The sequence below is a fragment of the Notamacropus eugenii genome, chromosome 4, assembly GCF_028372415.1.
Source record: "Notamacropus eugenii isolate mMacEug1 chromosome 4, mMacEug1.pri_v2, whole genome shotgun sequence".
Classification (NCBI taxonomy): Eukaryota; Metazoa; Chordata; class Mammalia; order Diprotodontia; family Macropodidae; genus Notamacropus; species Notamacropus eugenii.
The window spans coordinates 193,995,685-194,017,649 of NC_092875.1; the positions used below are offsets into that span (position 1 = coordinate 193,995,685).

General features: G+C 35.2%; 1 protein-coding gene across 2 annotated transcripts in view; it reads left to right on the forward strand.

Moving 5' to 3' along the window:
- The window catches only part of CDKAL1 (CDKAL1 threonylcarbamoyladenosine tRNA methylthiotransferase), a 637,247-nt gene that overhangs the window by 384,520 nt on the left and 230,762 nt on the right, over window positions 1–21,965 (forward strand). For both annotated transcript variants that reach the window (XM_072603951.1, XM_072603950.1), the window contains exon 11: window positions 1,338–1,483. In XM_072603951.1, the coding sequence (XP_072460052.1) occupies window positions 1,338–1,483 (146 nt within the window). The remainder of the gene's footprint in view (window positions 1–1,337; window positions 1,484–21,965) is intronic.

Consider the following 21,965-nt stretch of genomic DNA (forward strand, 5'->3'; position numbering starts at 1 on the left):
GATCATTTATCACTTGGGGAATGACTCCTCCAAGAATTTCTTAAAGGCGCATATAATATCTAACACTTGACCTAACCATTCTGGAAAACAATTTGGAACTGTGCCTAAAAGGTTATAAAACTGTATACCTTTGATTCAGCAATACCACTTCTAGGTCTGTATCCCAAAGAGATTAAAAAAAAAAAAGTATCCATTTGTAAAAAAAAAAAAAAAAAAAAAAAAAAAATTCATATAGCAACTCTTTTTGTGGTAGCAAAGAATTGGAAATTGCAGGGATTAGTCATCAACTGGGGAATGGTTGAACAAGTTGTGGTATATGATTGTGATGGAATACTTACTGGGCTATAAGAAATGATGAGCAGGATGGTTTCAGATAAGCCTAGGAAGACTTATGTGAATTGGTGGAAACTCGTGAGCAGAACCAGTTATATCCAGTAACAGCAACAATGTAATGATCATCAACTGTGAAAGACTTAGCTACTCTGATCAAGACAGTGATTCAAGACAATTGCAAGGGGCCCATAATGAAAAATGTTAGAGAGAGAATTGATAAACTGAGTGTAGACTGAGCATACTGTTTTTCATGTGTATCTTCTCTTTACAAAATGGATAGTATGGAATCTGAATTCAAATCCAGCCTCAGACATTTCTTAGCTGGGCAAGTCATTTAATCTTTGTTTCTCTTTATCTGCTAGAGAAGGAAACAGCAAACCTTTTCAGTATCCTTTCCAAGAAAACCCCTTGGACGGTAGTGATGTATTATAACCCATAGCGTCAAAAGAGGGACGTGACTGAGCAGCTGAACCACAATATGGAAATATGTTTCGCATGACTTCATATGTATAGTTGATATTTTCTGGCTTGCCTTCTCAAGGTGTCAGGGGGGAGGGGCAAAGGGAGAGAGAATTAAGAACTCAAATTTTTTTTAAAAGAATGTTTAAATTTTTTCAAAAGTATAATTGGGAAATATTTAATGAAATAAATATTTTTAAATACCTAACAGTTCTCAAATATAGCTATCTAAAAGTAAAATTGGATAACATGGAAAGTTATGGCTTTCCTTTTTACTAGATAACTTCAGTCAAATTCTTGTCCAGTATGCAGACTGTATAGGTGATTCTTCTTCACCAGCAATTCTAAATAGCCTATGAGGTCTCTTTCAACTAAGAGATTTTTTGTTTTTATGAAAAAATAATATGAATTAGCAGAAACTTTAAAAAGTCTTAACTACTTTCTTTGAGAATATGTGTATTTTGTAAACATTTGAAGGATTGGTTTTGGTGTATGTTCCTTGATTTGTCATTTTAAAAAATTCGTGTTTTCCTCCAAATTTTTAGGAAATGGCAAAAATCCTCAATCATCCAAGAGTCTATGCTTTTCTGCATATACCAGTACAATCTGCCTCTGACAGTGTGTTAATGGAAATGAAAAGAGAATACTGTATAGCAGACTTCAAACGAGTAGTGGATTTTCTGAAAGAAAAGTAAGTACTTGTGAAAATAGTAATTTCATTTTTATTTAGTCAAGAATATGTGATAGGAATGTACTTACTTGCAGCTGTCTAATTAAAGGAACAAAAGAAAATGTGAAAACCTTTTGAAACTTTCAAAACCTCTGTATTTTCTGAAAAAATATGCCCTTGATGTGGTTTCTTCTTTCTCCTTAACTTAAACCTATGCAACTCTTCATGAAAACTTTAATTTATACAAAATTGATAATCTTCCTACAATAGTGATTTTTTTTTCATGTTTGACCTGCTGGATCTAAAGCAAGTTCATTTCATTTTGCCTAATCTCCTTTAAAATGGCTTTTTGATATTTTATGCTTAATTTTGGCCTCAATCCTGATTTTGTCAATGGATAAATTTTAGAGGAGTATTTTTTAAGCCATCATCTAAAATTGCCTCTATACATTCACTGATAGAGTTTTTTTAATTGTGATTTACATGACAGTAACAAATTTCTGTTTTATCCAAGCAAAATTACTATTGATCAAAGTTAATTGATATTTGCACTAAGATAAGAAAGCACATTTTATTTCCTCAGCAAACCTTCACCAACACTAATGATGTTCTTCACAGATCGTCATCATAAAATGTTGAGTGCCTGCTTTCTAGAAATTAGGAAATGAAAGTGAGCCTCACTTCAAGCCTGGTGTAACATTCTCACTTTGTTGATGAGTAATATCATTTGGATATATTGAAACCTAGGACTTTGACACTTTGGGGGAATTCCTTTTTCTCCTCCCACGTATGTTCTTAGCAGTAGTTGTTATTCAGTTGCTTTCAACTCTCTGTGACCCCAAGAACCATATCACACCAAAACTGTCCATGAAATTTTCTTAGTAAAGACACTGGAGTGGTTTTCTTGGAAAAAGTACATTTCTTTTTTCCAGTGCATTGAGCAGCGGTAAAGTGACTAGCCCAGGGTCACCCAGCTAGTAAGTGTTTGAAGTCAAACTTGAACTCAGGTCTTCCCAATTCCAGGCCTAGTGCTTTCTCCACTGAAAGCCACATAACTGTCCAAACTAACTTTTTACCTGTTCCATTTATTCTGTTTATGTTTATGTATGTTTTTGTCATGCTCATTTACTATAATGGCGTGACTCCTTTATAAGTTTCCAGAACAAGTATTTTTCCTTTCTTTAACCAGTCATTCAACCTAGTTAATCAGGTTTCTTTTTGAAACTATTTCCTCCCTCATTTATTTTGATTCCCCAACCCTTCAGTCTTTTTTCTTCTGTTTTTTTAAATTTATTTTGATCTTAGGCATTTCTGAATTATTCTGACCATATAGTATTTATATTAATTGAATACAAACAACTGCTTGAATATGCATGTCAGTGAGCTGAAAAAAAAGTTTCAGCAGAAACTCATAATTTCCACTGAAAATGAAATGGTTACATTTATGAAGCTTACAAATGTAGAAAACAGGATGAGTAATGCTTCCCTGTTCACTTTCAGACTTCTGACAGCAATGTAAATGTTATTCAAGAATAGAAATTTGTTTGTTTTTTTAATTGTATATGTCTATAATTGTTGTTTTACTTTTTTATTATCTTGCTCTTTTGCTTGTATTCATACCATCTCAGAGTAGCTAGTCTGGCATAAAAGAATCCCCTTACAAGTATTGGCACTGATAAATGGAATGTTTCAAAGGTGCAAATGAAGTACTGCACCTGTGAAGTCTCTTGATTCTTACCTGTTGAAGCAATAGCAAATAATGCACACAGTTCATGAATCTTTCACAATTCTTGCCAAGTGTAGACATGCTTTTTGTTACCTAAAGTAGCCCAGGACACTTTTGAAACAGTTCTTTGTGGGAATGGAATAAAGGGAAATTCAGGAATCAGTATCTTTTCCTTCCTTTTACCTTGGGGTAATGTTGACTCATTTCTTTAAGATATGACATTTGTTGATTCTTAAGTAAGCAGATGGCCTACAACAAGATTCAGCCTCATGGATGCTTGTGATGAATGTACCTGTTATGTCTATCACATCTTGAGCAGTTTCATCAGCATCATTAAGCCATCCTTGGATAAGGGGAGGGAGAGGGACATATTTGAAAATTAAAGTACCAGCAGAAGATAATAAAATAATAAATTATAGACAGGGTGGAAGACATAGCTGATCTGTCGGTCTTCTAAGTCATGTTTATTACAGTATCACAGGACTGAAAAATTCTGAACTTGAGATATCAGACCTTTAGGGTTGAACTGGTTTAGCCTATACCTATTGAGAAATCCTGTCAACAACATCCCGATACTTGTTCCTACAGGCTCAATAAAAATACCTCCTAGTGAAAGGGAGCTTATTATCATCACAGGCAATCTTTTTCCTCAAATCATTTTCAGCTAAGATGGAGAGAGATTATATACTGAAAAGATTTTTGAGGAGAATATTTGCTTCTGAAATTTAGTCATCCTTCTTATTTTTCTGTGGCATGTACACCACTTTCCAAACACTGAATGTTTTTCTTTGTGTTTGGAAGTAACAGGATTTGGTCAAATGGATTAATTCCTCAAAATTCTTGTTTTGCTTTCCCCAAAACTTTGTGGTTTCTCTATCTATATAAACTGACCCATGGTTTTGGGAAACTTACAACAATTAATGCATATCTTTCTAGCACTAAACTTGGCTAATAGAATTGGGTTACACTTCTATTAATCACATAGAAAGTGCTTGCTGGTGGTGCCCTGTTTTCCCATGTGCACCAAGGCCAAAATGAAGGAGGCTTCGTAATTGGTTGTTCTGGAGGAATAACTAAACTTTATAAATTTGTTTTTTAATTGCAATGGCATTTCCTTTGCCTTTCTCTTCTCTTTCTGTAGTCTTTCGTGTTGATCAAAACTATGCCATTTCCCCACTCGTCAGTTCTGCTGTCATGTAAAGTATAAAGCATTTTGTTTGGTTAAGTCATTTTTTAAAAATTCTCATTTTTTTCTCTTAGCAATGTGTTTCTGGTATCTAAAATTTTGCATCATAAATTTAAGGAGCTGATGTCTCAATCAATTTCCTCCAAGGATCCAGTGTTTTAAGTCCATCCACAACATTTAAAACTGAAATCCAGAATGAAAGTGTTTGCTTACCTAAAACTGCAGGTTTTAAAACTGAAGAACTCAGCAATATTTATGATAAGAGTTTAATGTTTCTCAAACAGTGGAGGTGAAATCTTTTTAATTAATTTTCTTTACAGTTGAAATTGGCCCATGTTTTTGCTAGGAGCACTACAAGGTTTACAGATGAACCAACTTGAAGCTGATTCATTATTCTCTTCAGTTGTTTGAAAGTTGGCAGCTATTGTAACAACAGCAGCTGGATTGCAGATAACCTAGTAGTTCTGGCACATGTTGGGGCATATGGGAATTTATGAAATCATGCAACCTTTGCAAAAAAAAAAAACAGTGTCTGAATTACTTAATTTCCAAATTTGAAACAGCTGGTCACGAGGAGACAATTATATCTGACTTAAATCATTTCCTTCAGACTATTGATAATTCAATAGTGAATTTAATAATTAATTTGATGTCTTTTTTTTAAATACCAGAAATTAAGTTTTTGAAATATAATAGTCTCTTTAGTATTTGGAGTCTACTGTGTTGCATACAATACATGAGATTACATTAATGTAATAAGTGTTCCAAGTCTTTGAAAATGTTTGTGCAATATTGTATAAATTGTTTGTGGAGAAATCTAATTCTTATTTTAAGTAATTGCATGTAAGAATCTCACTACTTCTGTTCATTTTTTTTCTTCTTGTGGTTAAATCCAAATAAAGTCCTCCTATCTTTCTCCAAAAATTTCTTTACTGTCATTGCAGAAGTGCCACCAAGTCCTCTCTACTGTATGTTTTATTGCATCTCAAAAATCACATTGTTCTTGGTGTATTTGTTGAAAAAAAATAACATTTACAAATTTGTGTGTTTGTAGATTTTTGGTTATCCCTTTGCAAAATTTCTCAGATTAAGGTTATAAAGTCAAGGTCCAGGGCCCTAGTAGTAAAGAATTAAATGGTATATAAGTTTTTAATAAGAAAATTTTGAAATAGAAATTTCAGATAATGTCTTTTTTCCAGATTAATAATTTTAGAAAATGCAGAAAGTAGATTTCTGGTAAAACTAACTTGTCAGATAGTATTACTTTTGGTTTGGTTCTTAGTAACTTAAAGGACCCTGTGGTGTCATCAGAATAAATATTTCCCCCATTAACATAGACTACCACCCACCTACACTTTCTTACTCTCCACAGTTCCTTTTCATAATAGTTCATAAATCTTCCTTAATCTGCCCATTACTCTCAAAGCCATCCTGAAATTCCTTTATCCTTTCAAGGGCACTATTTCAGTATGAACTTTATCCACCTATTGTTTCTTTCATACTGTGTAACTGCCAAGCATCATTTCTCAAAGAGACATAGCCTCATCTTCTCATTAGCAAGTAATACTCTTTATCAATATACATTTACTTATGTCTTTCTCTTGCCATGGGAGTCACCTGTTATTTTTATTCTTCTAAAAGCATGGTGTTTCTTTATTTGCATCCATGTAGTATCACAGTGAGAATATGAATGTTCAAAAAAGTTTATTTTTTTAGTTTCAAAATGCTTAGGATTGATGGCCTTGTACAGTTGTTGTTTTTCCTTATTCCAGTCTAGTATGTGAGTATTAATTACTCAACTCTGAGCTTGCCTTCTTTTTTTAAAGTATATGCCATAGTACTTTTTTTAATTCTTGCATGGAATCTTCTCCTCTGACATATTTTGAAAATTGATGCCTGAGTATAGCAGAAAGAGTGCCTGAACCTGGAATCACAGGTTCGAATCCCCATTCTTTCACTTATTATTTGTGTAACCTTAGTAAAGCTATTTAACTTTTCTGGAACTCACTTTCTTCATATGTAAAATGAGGAGATTGGACTAGATAGCCTCCAAATTTCCTTCTATCTCTATATCTATGATCCTATGATCTTATGAATAAGAGCTTCCAAGCATTAATGATAAGAACAGTCAGTGTTGAGTAGTCCTAATGAGCCTCCTGCAATGATTCTGGCACTTAGAATATATGAACAGAGAGAGAAGGAAGGCTTAGGAAAGCATAGTATTACTGTTAATTGTGTACAAGAGAGAACATAGAAGGAAGAGCTTGAAGAGAAATACTATTTAGAGTATAGTGTTTGTGATGTCTAAGTATCTTTAAAATTTTAATACCATTCTTCATTATTTTATCTTATGATAAAATTTAGGACAGGAAGAGACCACAGAAAAAATCCAGTCCAATTCCCTCATTTAATAGGTGAAATAACCCAAAGAATTTAAGTGACATGTGCAAGGTCATTCCAGTAATAAGTAGCAGAGCATGTGAACCCACGTCCTTCAGCTTTCTATCCATTTTTCTTTCCTCTGTACTCTACATGGGATACTATCCTGGTAGTGAGAACAAATCATTTTTGAAATGCTGGCACATTCATTACATTGCATGTCTACATGTAAAACACATGTTTTCAGAACTTTCTGTCTTACTCATTTCAGTCTCTGTAGAGGGATTTCGTCTTTAATTCTCAGCTACTTTTTCCTGTTTTGTGAGGATCTGTCATGTTTTACAAATGAAACTACTCCAAATGATTTTTGCCCTTAGCTTTCATGCCTTTCTGTTAGGCAAGGTTATGTGCCTGAAAGACAGGTTCTGGTCTTTTTTTGGACTCTTCCTTGAGGCAATAATTTTGTGTGTTTAACATCTAAGAAATGATGATTGAGTTAAAATCTTCACTTTAGTTTTGGCTCATAGTTTAGCAACATTGTAATATATATATATACATATATATATCTTACACGCACACGCACACACACACGCACACGCACACGCACACACACACACACACACACACACACACATTTGATTTGGGATCCAGTAAACTAATTTGCTTCATTCTAGTTTTGGTTTATATTTTAGTTTGGTTCAAGCTTTTGTCTCAGTATTCTGTTGGGCAGAAACTGTTTAATGCTTAACTGAAAAATAGAGGCATTGTCCAGACATTGAGGATTTCTCTCAGTTCTTGCACGGAATAATTTACTTTCAAATAATGCTCTTACATTTTATTTTTAAAATATCTTTTGTCCCCTAGGCGTGATTTCATTAAACATTTGTTAAGTGCCAATTATGTGCTAGGCACAAGCCTTAGGGAATTTACTACCAAGATATGTCATCTACACAGATAAGTAAATAGAAGATAATTTGAGAAGCGAGAACTCTAACTGAAACAATCTGAACAAGCTTTGCAGAAGAGCTGATAGTGCTGATCTGAGGCTTGAGGGAAGCAAAACTTTCTAGGAGGCCGAGATGAGGAAAAAGGACCCTCTGAGCAGGGGGTACAGTCTGTATGAAGGCTCAGAAGTACTAGGCGCAATGGTGAGTAATGGGCCATTTGGTCTAGAATAGAAAGCACATGAAGGGCAATACGGTGAAAAACACTAGAGGAGCAGCTTGGAGCCAGCGTGTGAAGGTCTCTAAGTGTGAGGAGGAAGAGTTTGTATTGAATTCCAGGGGCAATAGGCAGCCACAAAAGATTTTTGAGTAAGGGAGTAATTTGGCCAGGCTTGAGCATTAGGAGGACAAATCATAAATGGTTTATGGTCAAAACAATTCACAAAACTGGTGCTCTTTAATTTTTGTGTCGTGGACCCCTTTTGAAGTTTTGGGCCCTATCTCCAAATAATGTTTTAAAATGAATACAATAAAATAAGTTTATAAAGAAACCAATTACATTAAAATACCAGGGAATCTAAGTTAGGGATGCTTGTCTTTGAAGGAGCATCCCATTAACACAGTCTACTACTCATGTTGAAGAAAGCTTGATCTACCCTCTCATTTCATTGCTTACTAAGGTAGTTTGCATCAGGGCTAGTTAATTGAGATGCTTCTCCTTATATCATTGTGGCCATTCTTATTCTTTTATTCATTTATGAATTATTTATCCAATGACTGCTTAACTTTGAAATGTATAATTTTTTGGTATTCCCCCTTCAGTTGAGTGTCTCTACTGTCTGCTTAATACTTCCTTCTTCTACTTATCCTTGCAAGAGCTAACCTTAGCTAAATGATTTGGTAATTCAATTTTATGTCTTTCCATGGATATATCATCTCTTTCCAAATAGCTCATTTGTTTTTATCACTTTATATTGTGTATTAGTTGCCTCTCTAAGGGAGGAGGATGGAAAGAGTGCTGAATTTGGAATCAAAGTGGGGAGTTAAATGGGCTGGTTCAGATCTCACCTCTGCTACTCACTGTCTATGTGACCTTGGTCAGTTATTTCATTTCTCTGGGCCTAAGTTTTTTCAGCTATAAAATGAGAAAATTGGATAAAATCACCTCTAGTGTCCCTTCCAGCTCTAAATCTTTGATGCTATTTAATTCTGTTAATTCCTGCTTCAGCCCCCATAGTCATCACTATCATCATTGTTAACAAACATTTGAATGCCTCCCTTTTTTTTCATGACATAGTACCAGGAGCAAGGGATATTAACAGTATTCAAGAGAATGAGCAGGGTATATGTGCTTTTAAACGTTCTCTCAGGTTCCTATAGTAATGTCCAGAGGTTGCAAACTTAACTGTAACTGCCATGTAACAGTACACACTATGAAAAGGTCTGAAAAAGAAAAGGTCGGAAAGATGTGTGACTTGCAGTTTTTAAAGCTAATAAATATTAAATTCTCAAGTTGAAAAGCACTATCACACAGTTACACAGTATGAAAATTAGAAGGGATCTCAATAGCCATCTATCTTTTTTTAAAATTTGTTTTCTGATTTCTACAATGACTTCCATAAGTCTTAGATTTTCTCCCCTTCCTCCCCTCTCCCTCCCTAAGATGGCGTGCAATCTTATATGATTTCTATGCATACATTCTTAATGAGCACGTTTTCACATTAATCATGTTACATAGGGGAATTAAAATAAATGGGGGAAACCGTGAGAAAAAAAACAAAACATAACACAAGAGAAAGTATTCTGCTTCCTTCTGCGTTCCAGTTTCATAGTTCTTTCTCTGGATTTGCCTCGAGTCCTTTGGGAATGTTTTAGGTCCTTGCATTGTAGGAAGATGATACATGTTGGAGAAGATGCGGGAAAATAGCCATCTCTCTTAATCCAAAGGATTCTCCTCTGTGACATACCATGCAAGTGCTTGTCCACCTTTGTGGAAAGATGGAAAGACGCTGAACCATGAGCTAAGGGTCTGGGCTGAGTGGGTAGAGAGGCCAGTGTCCATATGGGCATTGTGTCCAGCAATGTATTATACCAAAAGTTTGGCACAGGTGAGATAAGTAACGATAAGTGGCTTGTTGATTATTTCCTGTCACTCTGCTGTACTGGTCACCTTCCTCTAATTCTTATCTAGCTTGAGAATATCTTTCTTAAAATGTGATTTTAGGAATAAGCACAATACTACAATGATGATATGGCCAGAGTAATAATAGTAACAATAACTAGCATTTATATAGCAACCATCGTGTGCCAGGCACAGTGCCAAGTGTTTTGTAATTATGATCTCTTTTGAATCTCCCAACAACCCTTGGAGACAGGTGCTGTTATTACCCCCATCGTACAGATGAGGAAAGTGGGGCAAACAGACGTGAAGTGATTTGTCAAAAGTTGCACAACTAGTAAGTGTTTGAGGCCACATTTGGACTTGGGTCTTTTCTGACTCCAGGCTTGATATTCTGTCTCCTATTTCACCTCTTGTAAATCATAGTAGAACTTTCATTAATGTTCTGGACACTGTGTTTCACTAAAAGCATCCTTTATATACATATAGATATAGATATACACACATTTATATACACACATATACACACATTTGTGTATATATAAGTTATATGTGCCCTTAATTAATAATTTCTCAGGAGCAGGGAAGTTATCACTAACAATATATTCCAAACCCCTTAACACTAAGCATGATGATATAAAAATGAATTCTTTATTTTTATGAAATGGAAAGTACACTGAACTTGTATTCATATTACATCTTTGTCATTTAACACTATATGACCCTGAACAAGTCATTTAATATTTTCTGGGCTTTGGTTTACTCATCTGTAAAATGAGGAGTTTGGATAAGATGGACTCTGAGGTTCCTTCCATCTCTAGGGCTATCATCCCATAATTCATAACCATATTCTAGCATTACTGGGAGAGTATGGGTGTTAAAAATTGAGCTTCTGCAGTGATTTGGTTTATTGAAGGAGGTAGGCAATTTTGCAAATACAGTCCTAATGAATCTCTTCCCAGTCAGTCCTATTCAGTGACTGTCTTTGTCCAAGATATATGTGCTTATTAGCTCAATGGGCTTTCCAACCAACAGTGTGTCATAATCCAGATGATATACATTCTTTATCCACTTTTTTTTCCTGTGTAGATTGCTAAGCCAATATCTTTTGAGTGACTGTGGACCTCCTTGAAGAGAGCCAAAGGATTCCTGGGCGTTATGAAATCAGTACGTCATCCATGTAAGAAACATCTGAAGAGCTTCATGGTGTAGTGAAAAGAAAGTTGGTTCTGGAGCCAGAGGATCTGGGTTCCAAGCCTACCTCTAATTCTAGCTGCTTTTATGTCATGAGAGCACACATTAGGTCTCAGTTTCCTTGCCTATAAAATGGAGGTGTTAAATTAGATAGAAAGTGTTCTAGCACTAGATGTAGCCATTCTGTGAAGGATATCAGCTCCTGCAGGGTATCTTCCACTTAAATATTATAACATTAGCAGCCATCTTTGTCAGTCATTCATCTCCCCCATTCCTTGCTTGATGTTGATACTAGACATACATGAACTTAACATCTGCTTGTGAATTCTAGCTTGTGTGACATGAAGTCAAAAAAGCGTACTTTTAATCTTACAGTGTTCTAATAGAAGTTTATTGTTGAGCATAGTAGCATCCTTTGTCAGACCATATCTAAATTAGTGTTCAGTTTTGGGCACTGGGGTCTTAAGGTTTTAACATGGAGCATGTCAAAGGGAAGAAGACCAGGATAAAGAGGATGAGGAAATTATGTTATTTGTTAATTGGTTGAAGGAAATGGGGATATTTGAAGTAAGAAGGAATTAGAAGGAATGTATGGACTTGACTTCAAGTATTTGAAACTTATCACATTGTAAAGATGGCTATTTTTTCTTCTCAACTTTAAGAACAAGACTAAGATTCCATTGGGAAAGTTTTAGGAAAGCAGGTTTTGCCTCTGTAATTTGGATAACGATAAGATTATGAGCTCATTAGATGGTGAGCTCCTTGAGAGCAGGGACTGTTAAGTTTGGGGGGTTTTTTTGTTTATTGCTTTTGGCCTCTTTCTGTATCCCCAGTGCTTAGCACAATATCTGGTACATAGTATAAGGATTGGCTTACAATGGGAGGTTAGCGAGTCTCCTGTCACTAAAGGTCCAAAGCTGTACGTTTCCTTTTAGGTGAAAGTTTACAGAGTGTTCATGCTTTGGTGTAAAAATTGGACCAGATTGCCTGCAGCGCCTTCTGTTTTTGAGATCACTTGTGCAGTATTACAGAGCTACTAAGTGGCAAAGCCAGGGTTTGTGACTCTAAATTCGGTGCCCTTTCCATTACACTACACTGAAGCATAAGCTTTAAGAACCATCTACCAGATTTTCTTGTTAACATTAGTTTAAAATAACATATGGAAAAATTTAAAGTAATATGATCAGGCTTAGCTTTTTTTCTCTCTTGTATCTGAAAAGTATTTAGCCATTGTTTTACTAACTCTGCTACTAAGTATGCTTCTCAGGATAAGAAACTGTTGCTTTCAACTCATGAAGCTATTGATCAGAAACTGGCTAAAACCTGTATGTTACTCTTGATAGCATCTGTAGTACCTTGGAGTGCTAAATGGCTTGTTAAAACCCTTCAGTTTGCCTCCCTCTACTAGCTCTTGGCTTTTTCCTTCTAGTTTGGCTTCAAGATTATCCTACGATAGCCATGATCTTGCTTCTCCTGTTCAGAATAGGAAAAAAGAAAAAATAAACTTGGAAGCAGGGGGAGTAAATCACATGAAGTGTTCTCTCTACCCCAGGGATTGTTTCCTCTGGACAGGATATAAATCTGTGGATGACCATGTTGTCAGTCATTTGCACCCTGTTCTATAAAAACTTAAATATCCTGATAATAATCATTAATTTGCCCATCATTATGCCTTCAGTATTTTAAAATTATGTGCGTCTTAGAAGAGCTTTTGCCTTTGTATTTTCTGAAGCTTTTAAATGTATTTTGAGCACAAATGAACAGTTTTTAAATACACATTCATTTCCTCTTAGTAGCTGTTCAGGGTTTACAAATTTCTCCGTTAGGTATTCAGTCAGAGCAGTTCATTTTCAGAGTGAGGTCGTTGTGTAAATAAGATGGAGATGTATTCATTCTTTTAGGAAGCATTTTCGTTCAGCCTATCTAATAATGAAAATTATTCACACATATTTTTCTCTTAGTTTATGGATCAATCTGTTGATTTACACATTTGCAAGAGGCATTAGAACTCTTGGAGATTTGGGCTGAAGAAATTTATGTCAGTGGCTGGTTTGTTCTTATTCTTCGATCAACAGATCTATTAATTAGGTTTCACTGTATTGGGATTTTTTTTTTCTTTTAAATGACATATGTTTTCAAGAATTACATTATAACTAAACTTTTTGAAGTATGTTCCCTAGTTATAAAGAAGTCAAATTTCTTTATCTTTGTATCTTTTATAGCTTAATCCCCTGCAGATTTACTCTGGTGATAAAAGAAAATAATTGAAGTGTATTTCAGCAAAATAATATCTTAAATCAGAATGTCATATATAGCAATTACTTGAATAAGCATTACTATATAATGATTAAAACTCTTTGAACTTAATACAACATAGTATGTTTCTTGCATAGTAAGATTATGTGCTTTTATATTAATAACTTGTGAAACCTTTGGAAACTCTCTTCTCTGGGCCTTAGTTTCTTCAACTGTAAAATGAGGGATTTGGCTAGATGACCCCGTAATCCCTCACCCCCCCAGTTATAAACTCTTAAGTCTATAACCCTGTGATTCTTTTTTCATTGATACTTCTGTGGCTTATTTGGGTCCTATTTTATTTTTGTTTGTTGACAGTGCTTTTCTAGCTATACAGAAACAAATAATTGTTTGCATTGGTAGCAGAAAACACATACTGTTTTTATTCTTGTTTTCATGCCAGTCTACAGTCCAGCATAGAAACCCTTTGGGGAAAAAAAAAATCAAAATTATCTCCTCTGTTCATGCTTAGATTTATCCACTATTGGTCTGAATATAAAATTTAGGTGCGTACAGTCTGATCAGAGGTCAGTCTGCTTAGTAATAGAAACAGTAGCAAAAACTTCCTAAGTGGCCTTGGTGCCTGTGCTGGAGAACGCTGCTGCTGCTACTGCTGCTGCTGTTGCAAGGTAGAGGAGATATAGTTTTCCCTCTTACATGCTTTGGACACCTGCCCTCATCCTTGCCCTGACTCCATTAGAGATGGAGCTTTCACTATAGAAATCCACCACCACTTCCTCTCTGACCCAGTAATATCTACAAGGACAGAAAAGACTTCCAGAGGTGTGTGGTGGGAAGGGATCCCCTCAATCAGTCATACCTTTTTTCATAGACTTAGGGTCTTACCCCCATTCCTTCTCTCATAGAGATGCTTTTCATAGCAACCATAACATTTACTTGGCTTTTTCAACCCCTTTCATTATAATTTTTATATGAAAGAAAGCCATGAATTAATTTACTCACATTTTCACCCTGTGATTAGCAATAAGTTTCAAGAATCAATTACTATTTCAGACTGATCATATGTTAGGTCTCCCATGACTCTTTATAGATGTAAAAATAAATAACGGTAGCCTGTACATGTGTTCTTTTTTGTTTTGAGGAGAAATAAAAGTATGTTTTATGAGAATCATTGGATTATTACCCAGAAGAAAAGAAGACTTAGGGAGAACATGAAAGGTTTGGCTTATTATTATTATTATTTGCCTTATTATTATTAAATGTTGAGCAATGAAGAGTTGGTACTCTGAGGTCAAATTGAGTTTCTTGATGAACTTAACCTCATTGGTATGACCTGTTCTACCTCCTTTCTTTTCTCATCTTCTCTAATCCTGATTTGTCTTATCTAGTCTGTAATTATTGCCACTCTCATGACATCACTACTCTTTGTTCTGAACTGTCAAATAAACCTGTATCCTGAGAGGCCAATTCATTTCTACGTTAAAATGATGACTTTTGATTTTCAAGAATGGTGCTGTTTCTACTTGGAGCCAATGGTTGGTACAAAATTAGGAAGAAAAGAGGAGCTTTTTTTGGCTGTTGAAGAAAAACCTTTGAGTAGCATAGCATAAATATTTAAGTCTTGACCATGTGACTTTCCTAAAAACTTGTTAGACCCTAATAGTTGTTTTACTTTGTCACAGAGTTTGCCTTTGTTTTTTCCTCCTTTTTGTTTTCAATATTCTGCTTTCTTTTCTAGGAATGTAAACAACAAACATCATCCATATAGCAATAAACAGGAATTTAATTTATTTTAGACAGTATTTAAAGAGGCCTGATATGCCAGTTGTTGTGTTCATCCTTCGTTGCCAAAGAAGACCGTGCCATCAGAGAAATGATGACATGACTTGCAGTTGACTTTGTTTTGAGTGAGGGAGGGCTGTGCAGGTCACCAGCCTCACTTCTCCTCCAGGGCCATCTGAATCCAGTGACCAGATATTCATCATGATGACTGGAGATGACCCAGGATGCCCTGGGAGACTTTGGCCCCTTTAGGCCAAGGTCTATTCAAGTACTCACTTAGGGTGAGGTAAGGCCCCTGTGTTGAATAGGCCTGTTCAAGAAGTAGCCAGGAGATGGCCCTTTTAATGAGGCAAAGAAAAAGAAAGACATTAGACTGGTATTAAGGTGTTAGTTCCCATAATGGATTTACACAGATAATAAAAATTATTCATTCTAGCAATGATAACTTATGGTAAGCCATCCAAACTCCTGAGTTTCCTCCTGCATTCAAGAAGACCCAAAGCAGGAAAGATGTTAGGAACTAGTTCCTGAATTAGCTAATTATAGATATGCTGGTAGTTCACCAGGAGATGCTAAATGCCAACATGGTCAGTTCTGTAGCTTAAGAAATTCTTGCCATGAAACACATTCCAGCTCCAGGAGCATTGAATTTGCTTCTAAGTTGTAATACTTTCAGCTCAGTAATCTCCTTTTTAACGTGTTGGATACATTACAGTGATACAGTCAATATCCTTTATCTTCTCACTGGTTTTTGTTGCGTGGATATTTTTTGTTTGTTTTTGTATCACATAGCAGGTAGTTCACCGTGAAAGTAAATCAGCTTTCTTAGCAGAAAGGTCCTAAAAGGCGCTCTCTCAGAGCCTTAGAAACTGGTGATAGAATGTGTCCATAAGTTTACTGCTTACCTGTTACATTTTTCCATTCTCATTTACCTCAAAAATGAAAAACGCAACTGATCAAAGATTCTTTATCAAGAATTTAAACAATAAAATCAGAGCATTTCAGCATTGAAAGTAACCTTAGAGGTCATAGAGTTTATGAATCACAAATTGATCTTGTCACCCACAAGTTCAAAAGGCTTTAAAAAGAAGAAACAAAGGCTCACAGTAACTTACCCAAGGTCATACAGCTGATTAGTAGCCTGGCCATGTTCTTCACTTCTCCCTCACAGAATCACTCTTTTCATTTGAGACCTAGCTCATACTCTATCTTCTCCTCAAAGCATTACCTGAATCCCCCAAATTGAGTGCCCAGTGCTTTCCTTCCATCTCTGCTTTGGATATGTGTTAGTATTGTCTCCTCAGACAGAATTTTAAAGCTCCTTCAGAGCAAAGCTTGTTTTTATTCTTTATATTTGTATCTTGGGTCTAGCACATAGTAGACACTTAACAAATTCTTGGTGATTGTTTACTTGATCTGTGAGCAAGTTTCCAAACCAGGAGTTTCCTACACAAATGAAACAAGAAGGCCAGAACCCAACCCCTTCCACCTCCAACGAGAAGGAAAGTGTTAGAGTAAGATGGAGGACTGACCCAGCCTTGGAGTCACAATAGTCTTAGTCTAAGTACTGCCTCTAACAAGAAGTTGAGGTACTTAATCTCTCAATGAAGCAGGCAATTTTTTAACACCAAAAATTACAGACAAGTATTTGCATCAGTGGAGTGAATTTACATGATAGAAGTTGTCACATGGCCTGAACCTCCCCAAAGGTAGAAAAGTATTCTCATCATTTAGGAATGTGATCCAATGACTTTGAAACAAAACTCTCTCTAGTTTTTCAAGTATGAAATTTTAGTTACATTTAAAATCAGAATTAGTCACTGATCTTTAGCTAGTGAAAAAAAATCAATTTGTTCTATCATTTGATTAAAAAAAATGTTTGTTTTTCTGAAGTTGTTCTACAGGTTCATGCCTAGCCACAGAGTTAATTTTTAGCATTATTTGCGGGGGGTAAATTATCTTTAAAAACTTTCAGTGGTTGGCTCTTGTCCAGAGTCCTAACAGATGTAATCAGTTTCAGTTAATTCTAAACAATAGACTGTGGCGGGAACTCAGTTCATTGGCGGGATAGCTTTAACTCAACTGTTGTTTTAAGTTGTCAAGAGAGCTTGACTCATACTTAATCCTAATACCTGTCGACAACCAGCCTAACTGTAAACTGTAGTATATAGACTATGCCTACTTTTGTGACACTTCCTCTGATATCATACTGCTTCCTCCTTTTTCACTTAGTAACATTGGACTTTGGATCCAATAATGCTGCTGAGATTTTTTTTCATTATTTTTCCTGTGATTGGTTTTTGGCTTCTCTAGTCCGTTCATAACTGTTGTTTATTATCTAGCCATATGCCAGACGATACTGCTAGTAACTCTTAAGCCAATACAGTTTGGGCTTTGTGTAATTTTTATTCATTTCATAATGAAGTTATAAAATTCAGTTGGCATTATTTAGCAAAAAATTCATCTACTTGAGCATTTTTTTTTTTTTTTGGCCTGCATATTTAGACCAGAGAATCAGTCAATCAGCATTTATGGTGCCAATATGTGCTACACCCTGGGGACATAAAGGTAGTAGTGAAAAAGGCTGTGTTCTCAAGGATCTTACATTTTTCAAGGACATAGTTTGAAAACTTATTACTGTTATTATTATTATTAGTAGTAGTATTAACAATTATTCCCATTTGTTTATTTCATTAAATACTAGTTAGAAGAATGACCTTGAGTACTAAATAAAGATCATCAATGCTACCTATGTACTTCATTAACATTAGTCATCTTTAACTTTAGTGAGAAAACCTAAAAGATAAATATATCTACACTTATAGAGGAACAATGTATTTATCACAGTGTTTTTTTACCTTTAGAAACTAAAGCTACAAACCTGTTCACCTCTTCTGCAGACATACCCACCCTTAAGGTTGAACTAGTTCTTAACCTTTGGAGTTTATGTCTGTCTGGGTTTGAGTGTTCTCTCTTGAAGGTCAAATGAAAGTCTCAGGGAGCATATATATTGATATAGTACCATAAGGAGATCTGAGCCACAGAATGAAATCCAAGGTGACTGTAACCTTGCATTCTGCTTTTAAAACCTAGTTCTTATTTTCAGAAAACCTTGAATTAATCCTAGAAGCTGACACTTTTATATGAATCACCTTTGTGGTCTCTGTGTCACAATAGAAAACCTGAACATTTATACTCCCATGTCCATCTTGCTCATTCTTGAAACTATTGCTGTTTCAACAGTCATAATTTCATCATCCATATCCTTGTCACATTATTTAAAAAAAAATTTACACTAACACAATTTAATATCATCTCTGAATTGTCTTTAAAATGTTGACTTATCCATTCTAAATGATTTGCTCATCTTTTACAAATAATTCCATTTTACTAATTGCAAGATGAGTTTCGGAGAATGACTGCCTAACTTTGCCTGGGTTTAAATTTAATTTTCTGAATTTTTTTCTCTTTCTTCAGGCAGTACTCAAACTTATGCTGAATATTAACAGGAAGTGGAACATAACACGACATTTCCATCTAATGTAGATCATGTTAGCTTCACTTTTACCATAGCAAAATGGAAGTCTGTCTTAAGTTTCATGTATTTCCTCTGAGTGCATTAGAGATCTTAGGACTTGAAAAGTAATTAGAAATTATGTAGGTGAAATTGGAAAAAGTGTCTTTTGGAGAACAAGATCCTCAATCAAAATGAAATGAGACTCCTAAAAAGAAGGAAACATGACAATTGACTATTAAAATTTGTATCTTCATTAATGGGGGGAAATTTAATAGAAAAGGAGAAGGATTTCAACAAACATGATCACCAGCAAAATAGGAAAAAATGAAAAAAGGTGTTATCAGAGAAAATTATGGTTTAAAAATAGGTAGAATTTATATAAAGTTTTAGACCTTCATATAGTTATCTCATTTGATATTCACAGCAACCAGGTGAGGTAGGTTCTATTATTATCCCCACTTTTTAGGAAAGGAAAATGAGACCAAGGAAGCTTAAGTGACTTCTCAGGGTCACATAGCTAGTAAATGTATGAGGCAGGATTTGAATTCAGGTCTTACTGGCTTTAAGTCCAGTACTCAACCTACTCATATAATGAAAGAGAGGCTATTACTAACAGCTCATATTCTTCTGGTTTCCATGAAATGTCAGCAGAACACAAGAAAAGCTACCATTATGTTTGATGGATTCCTTTATAGTGAAGGACATGGACTAGAGTTTCATAGAATGGACAGAAATGTGTGGGGTTATCCTCTACAATGTCAGAAGATAACATCCATCAATGTAAGTACAGATCTTTTGGACAAGTGGAGTTCATTCAGGATGGAATTTGGAATATCAGTTGAGACAGATACCTGAGATACAACACAGAGGAACAAAACGTAGGACATATCTTTAGTTCCAGAAAATTATTTTCCATGGTACTCAGGTATGACGAATTAGGTTTAGTTTTCAAGTGAAAAATGAAGTCATTTACATCTCATAAAGATATAGTACTATTAAGATCATATTAGAGTCAGGGGGAATTTAGAGAACACTTAATTCAGTTCTCATTTTACATGAGAAAAGGAAGAGAGCTTTTGTATAATTGTTTATGCTGTTACAAAAAACACTCTGAGATAACTTTAGTCCATTCAGTTATCAACCAAGCAACACATAAACATTTATTACTGTGTTCCAGGCACTGTGTTGACATAATCTCAAAAATTTGTTTTGATTATCATGGAATATTTTAAAAGATGTTTTAAACTCATAATTCATTGTGCTATTAACTCATTTGGAAACCTCTTTTTATATTCAGCCTGCCCCAAATAAGAGGAATGTGATATTGGAGCCTTTTCATGAGTGACCCCACTGTCCCTAAACATGTGCATGCCAGTGTATACACACACACACACACACACACACACACACACACACACACATTCATTCTCTCTCTCACTCTCTCAATAGCAGGCATACAATTTTATCTAGGTGGTGCAATAGATAGAGTGTCAATCTATCAGAGGAAGTATGGCTTATATAAAACTACCAATTCATTTTAGGTAGACCACTACATGAAATGAATTATTAATGGATTATTAAATATTAGCAACTTCCAATAAATTGCAGACAAGTTGCCATCTTGTCTCCTCAAACATCTTCAGCCTCAGACACTAACTAGCAATATGATCCTGGACAGGTCACTTAACTTCTATAAAATGGGAATAATTACAGCACCTACCTCTCAGGGTTGTTGTGAAGAACAAACGATTTAATAATTGTAAAGAATTTAGTACAGTTCCTGGCACATAGTAAGCATTTTATAAATGTTAGCTGTTACTAGTCTTTTGTTTTCACACTATCTTCATTTCTGAAGATAGCCCTCCCCAGCGTCTTCTACCTGACAGATAAGCAGTTAAGCAAAACTAATAAACGTTTAGACTCTATCTGGCAATACATATACTATATTCTATACGTAGCCTTTCAGCACTATAGTGAAGGAAGGTGTGAGCGTCTTCTCACCTCTCCTCCAGGGCCAATATTGATCATTTCAAAAACTTGTCATTTGTTCTTTCTATTTACTTCCTTGAGTTCTTCATTTTATACGGTTCAGTAATGTTTTATTATATTTATGTACCACGATTTTTGGAACCATTGCACATTTCAAGAAAACATACTTCTTTTTTAGCTCTTTTGCATTAAACATTGGTTTAGTCTTTTAGTTAGGACTTTTTTATATTATTGATTCCCATTAGTGATATTGGTCTATAATTCTCTTTTGTAGAAAGAAAATGGAGTTTGTTAGAATTTTGTTTCTTTAATTTTTTTAAAATTATGAACTTACCCTTAGGATGAGAATTTTCATAAACACACCAGAAGAGAGTTATAGATGAATTAGTGATTTCTATTTTAATACTTCTAGCTTTTTAAAAAGATACATGATAAATTCAGCATGTAACTTTGAAAACTGTTCTTTTTTCTCTCTCTTTCCTTCTGAATTTTCTTATGTTCTGTGCATTTAAAAAATATTTTGATGGCTCTTTGGGGGCATCTCCAATCCCTACCCCCCAACTCCAAACTTTTTGCATAGAGACTGAAAGAGAGAAATAAAATCTTTGTAACAAATAAGCTTCATGAATGAAAACAAATTCACACAAGTGACCATGTCCAAAATGAATGTTTCTAGCAACATCTTGAATATACGACCTCTGCCAGGAGGTTGATAATATGCTTCATCAAAGTTTCTCTGGAAGCAATTTGGCCATTACGTTGAGCAGTCCTTAAATTTTATAATATCATTGTGCATGTATAAATTGTTCTGCTCATTTCATTCCACATCAGTTTATCCATGGCATTCCATCATATTCATATGTAAGTGAAAACAATTTGTTCAGCAGAATCTGTTTCTGTTTGGTTTGGTTCTTTCCTTTTCCCTTTAATTTGAATGTTTATATCCCCTCTCAGCTGACTTCTCAAAATGGAGCTGTCTCTACCCCTGCTGCCTTGCCCTCCCGTTTGGTGAATTCCTGTCCAGAACTTCAATTTCAGGAAGTGCCCACACTAGCCATGCCCACTTCTAGCCTGGTTCTGCGCTATACTCTCTGGATTCCAGCACAGTTGACGGTGCTGCACTGGAGCCAGGAAGACTTGAATTCAGTGCAGCTTCAGACAAATCTGTGTGACTCTGGCCAAGTCATTTAACCTCTGTTTACCTCGGCTGTAAAACAAGAATAATAACAGCACCTGCCATCATTCAAATTGAAAATAGGGGGAAAAGAAGAGCGAATTAGACGGAGCCTAATGGCACACAGTCAACACCTAATAACTGTTTATTGATTGATTGCTCAGCTAGGTGATGCAGTAGATGGAGTAAATGTAAGGAAGATAGGAATTCAGATTTGGCCTCACACTTCATAGCTGT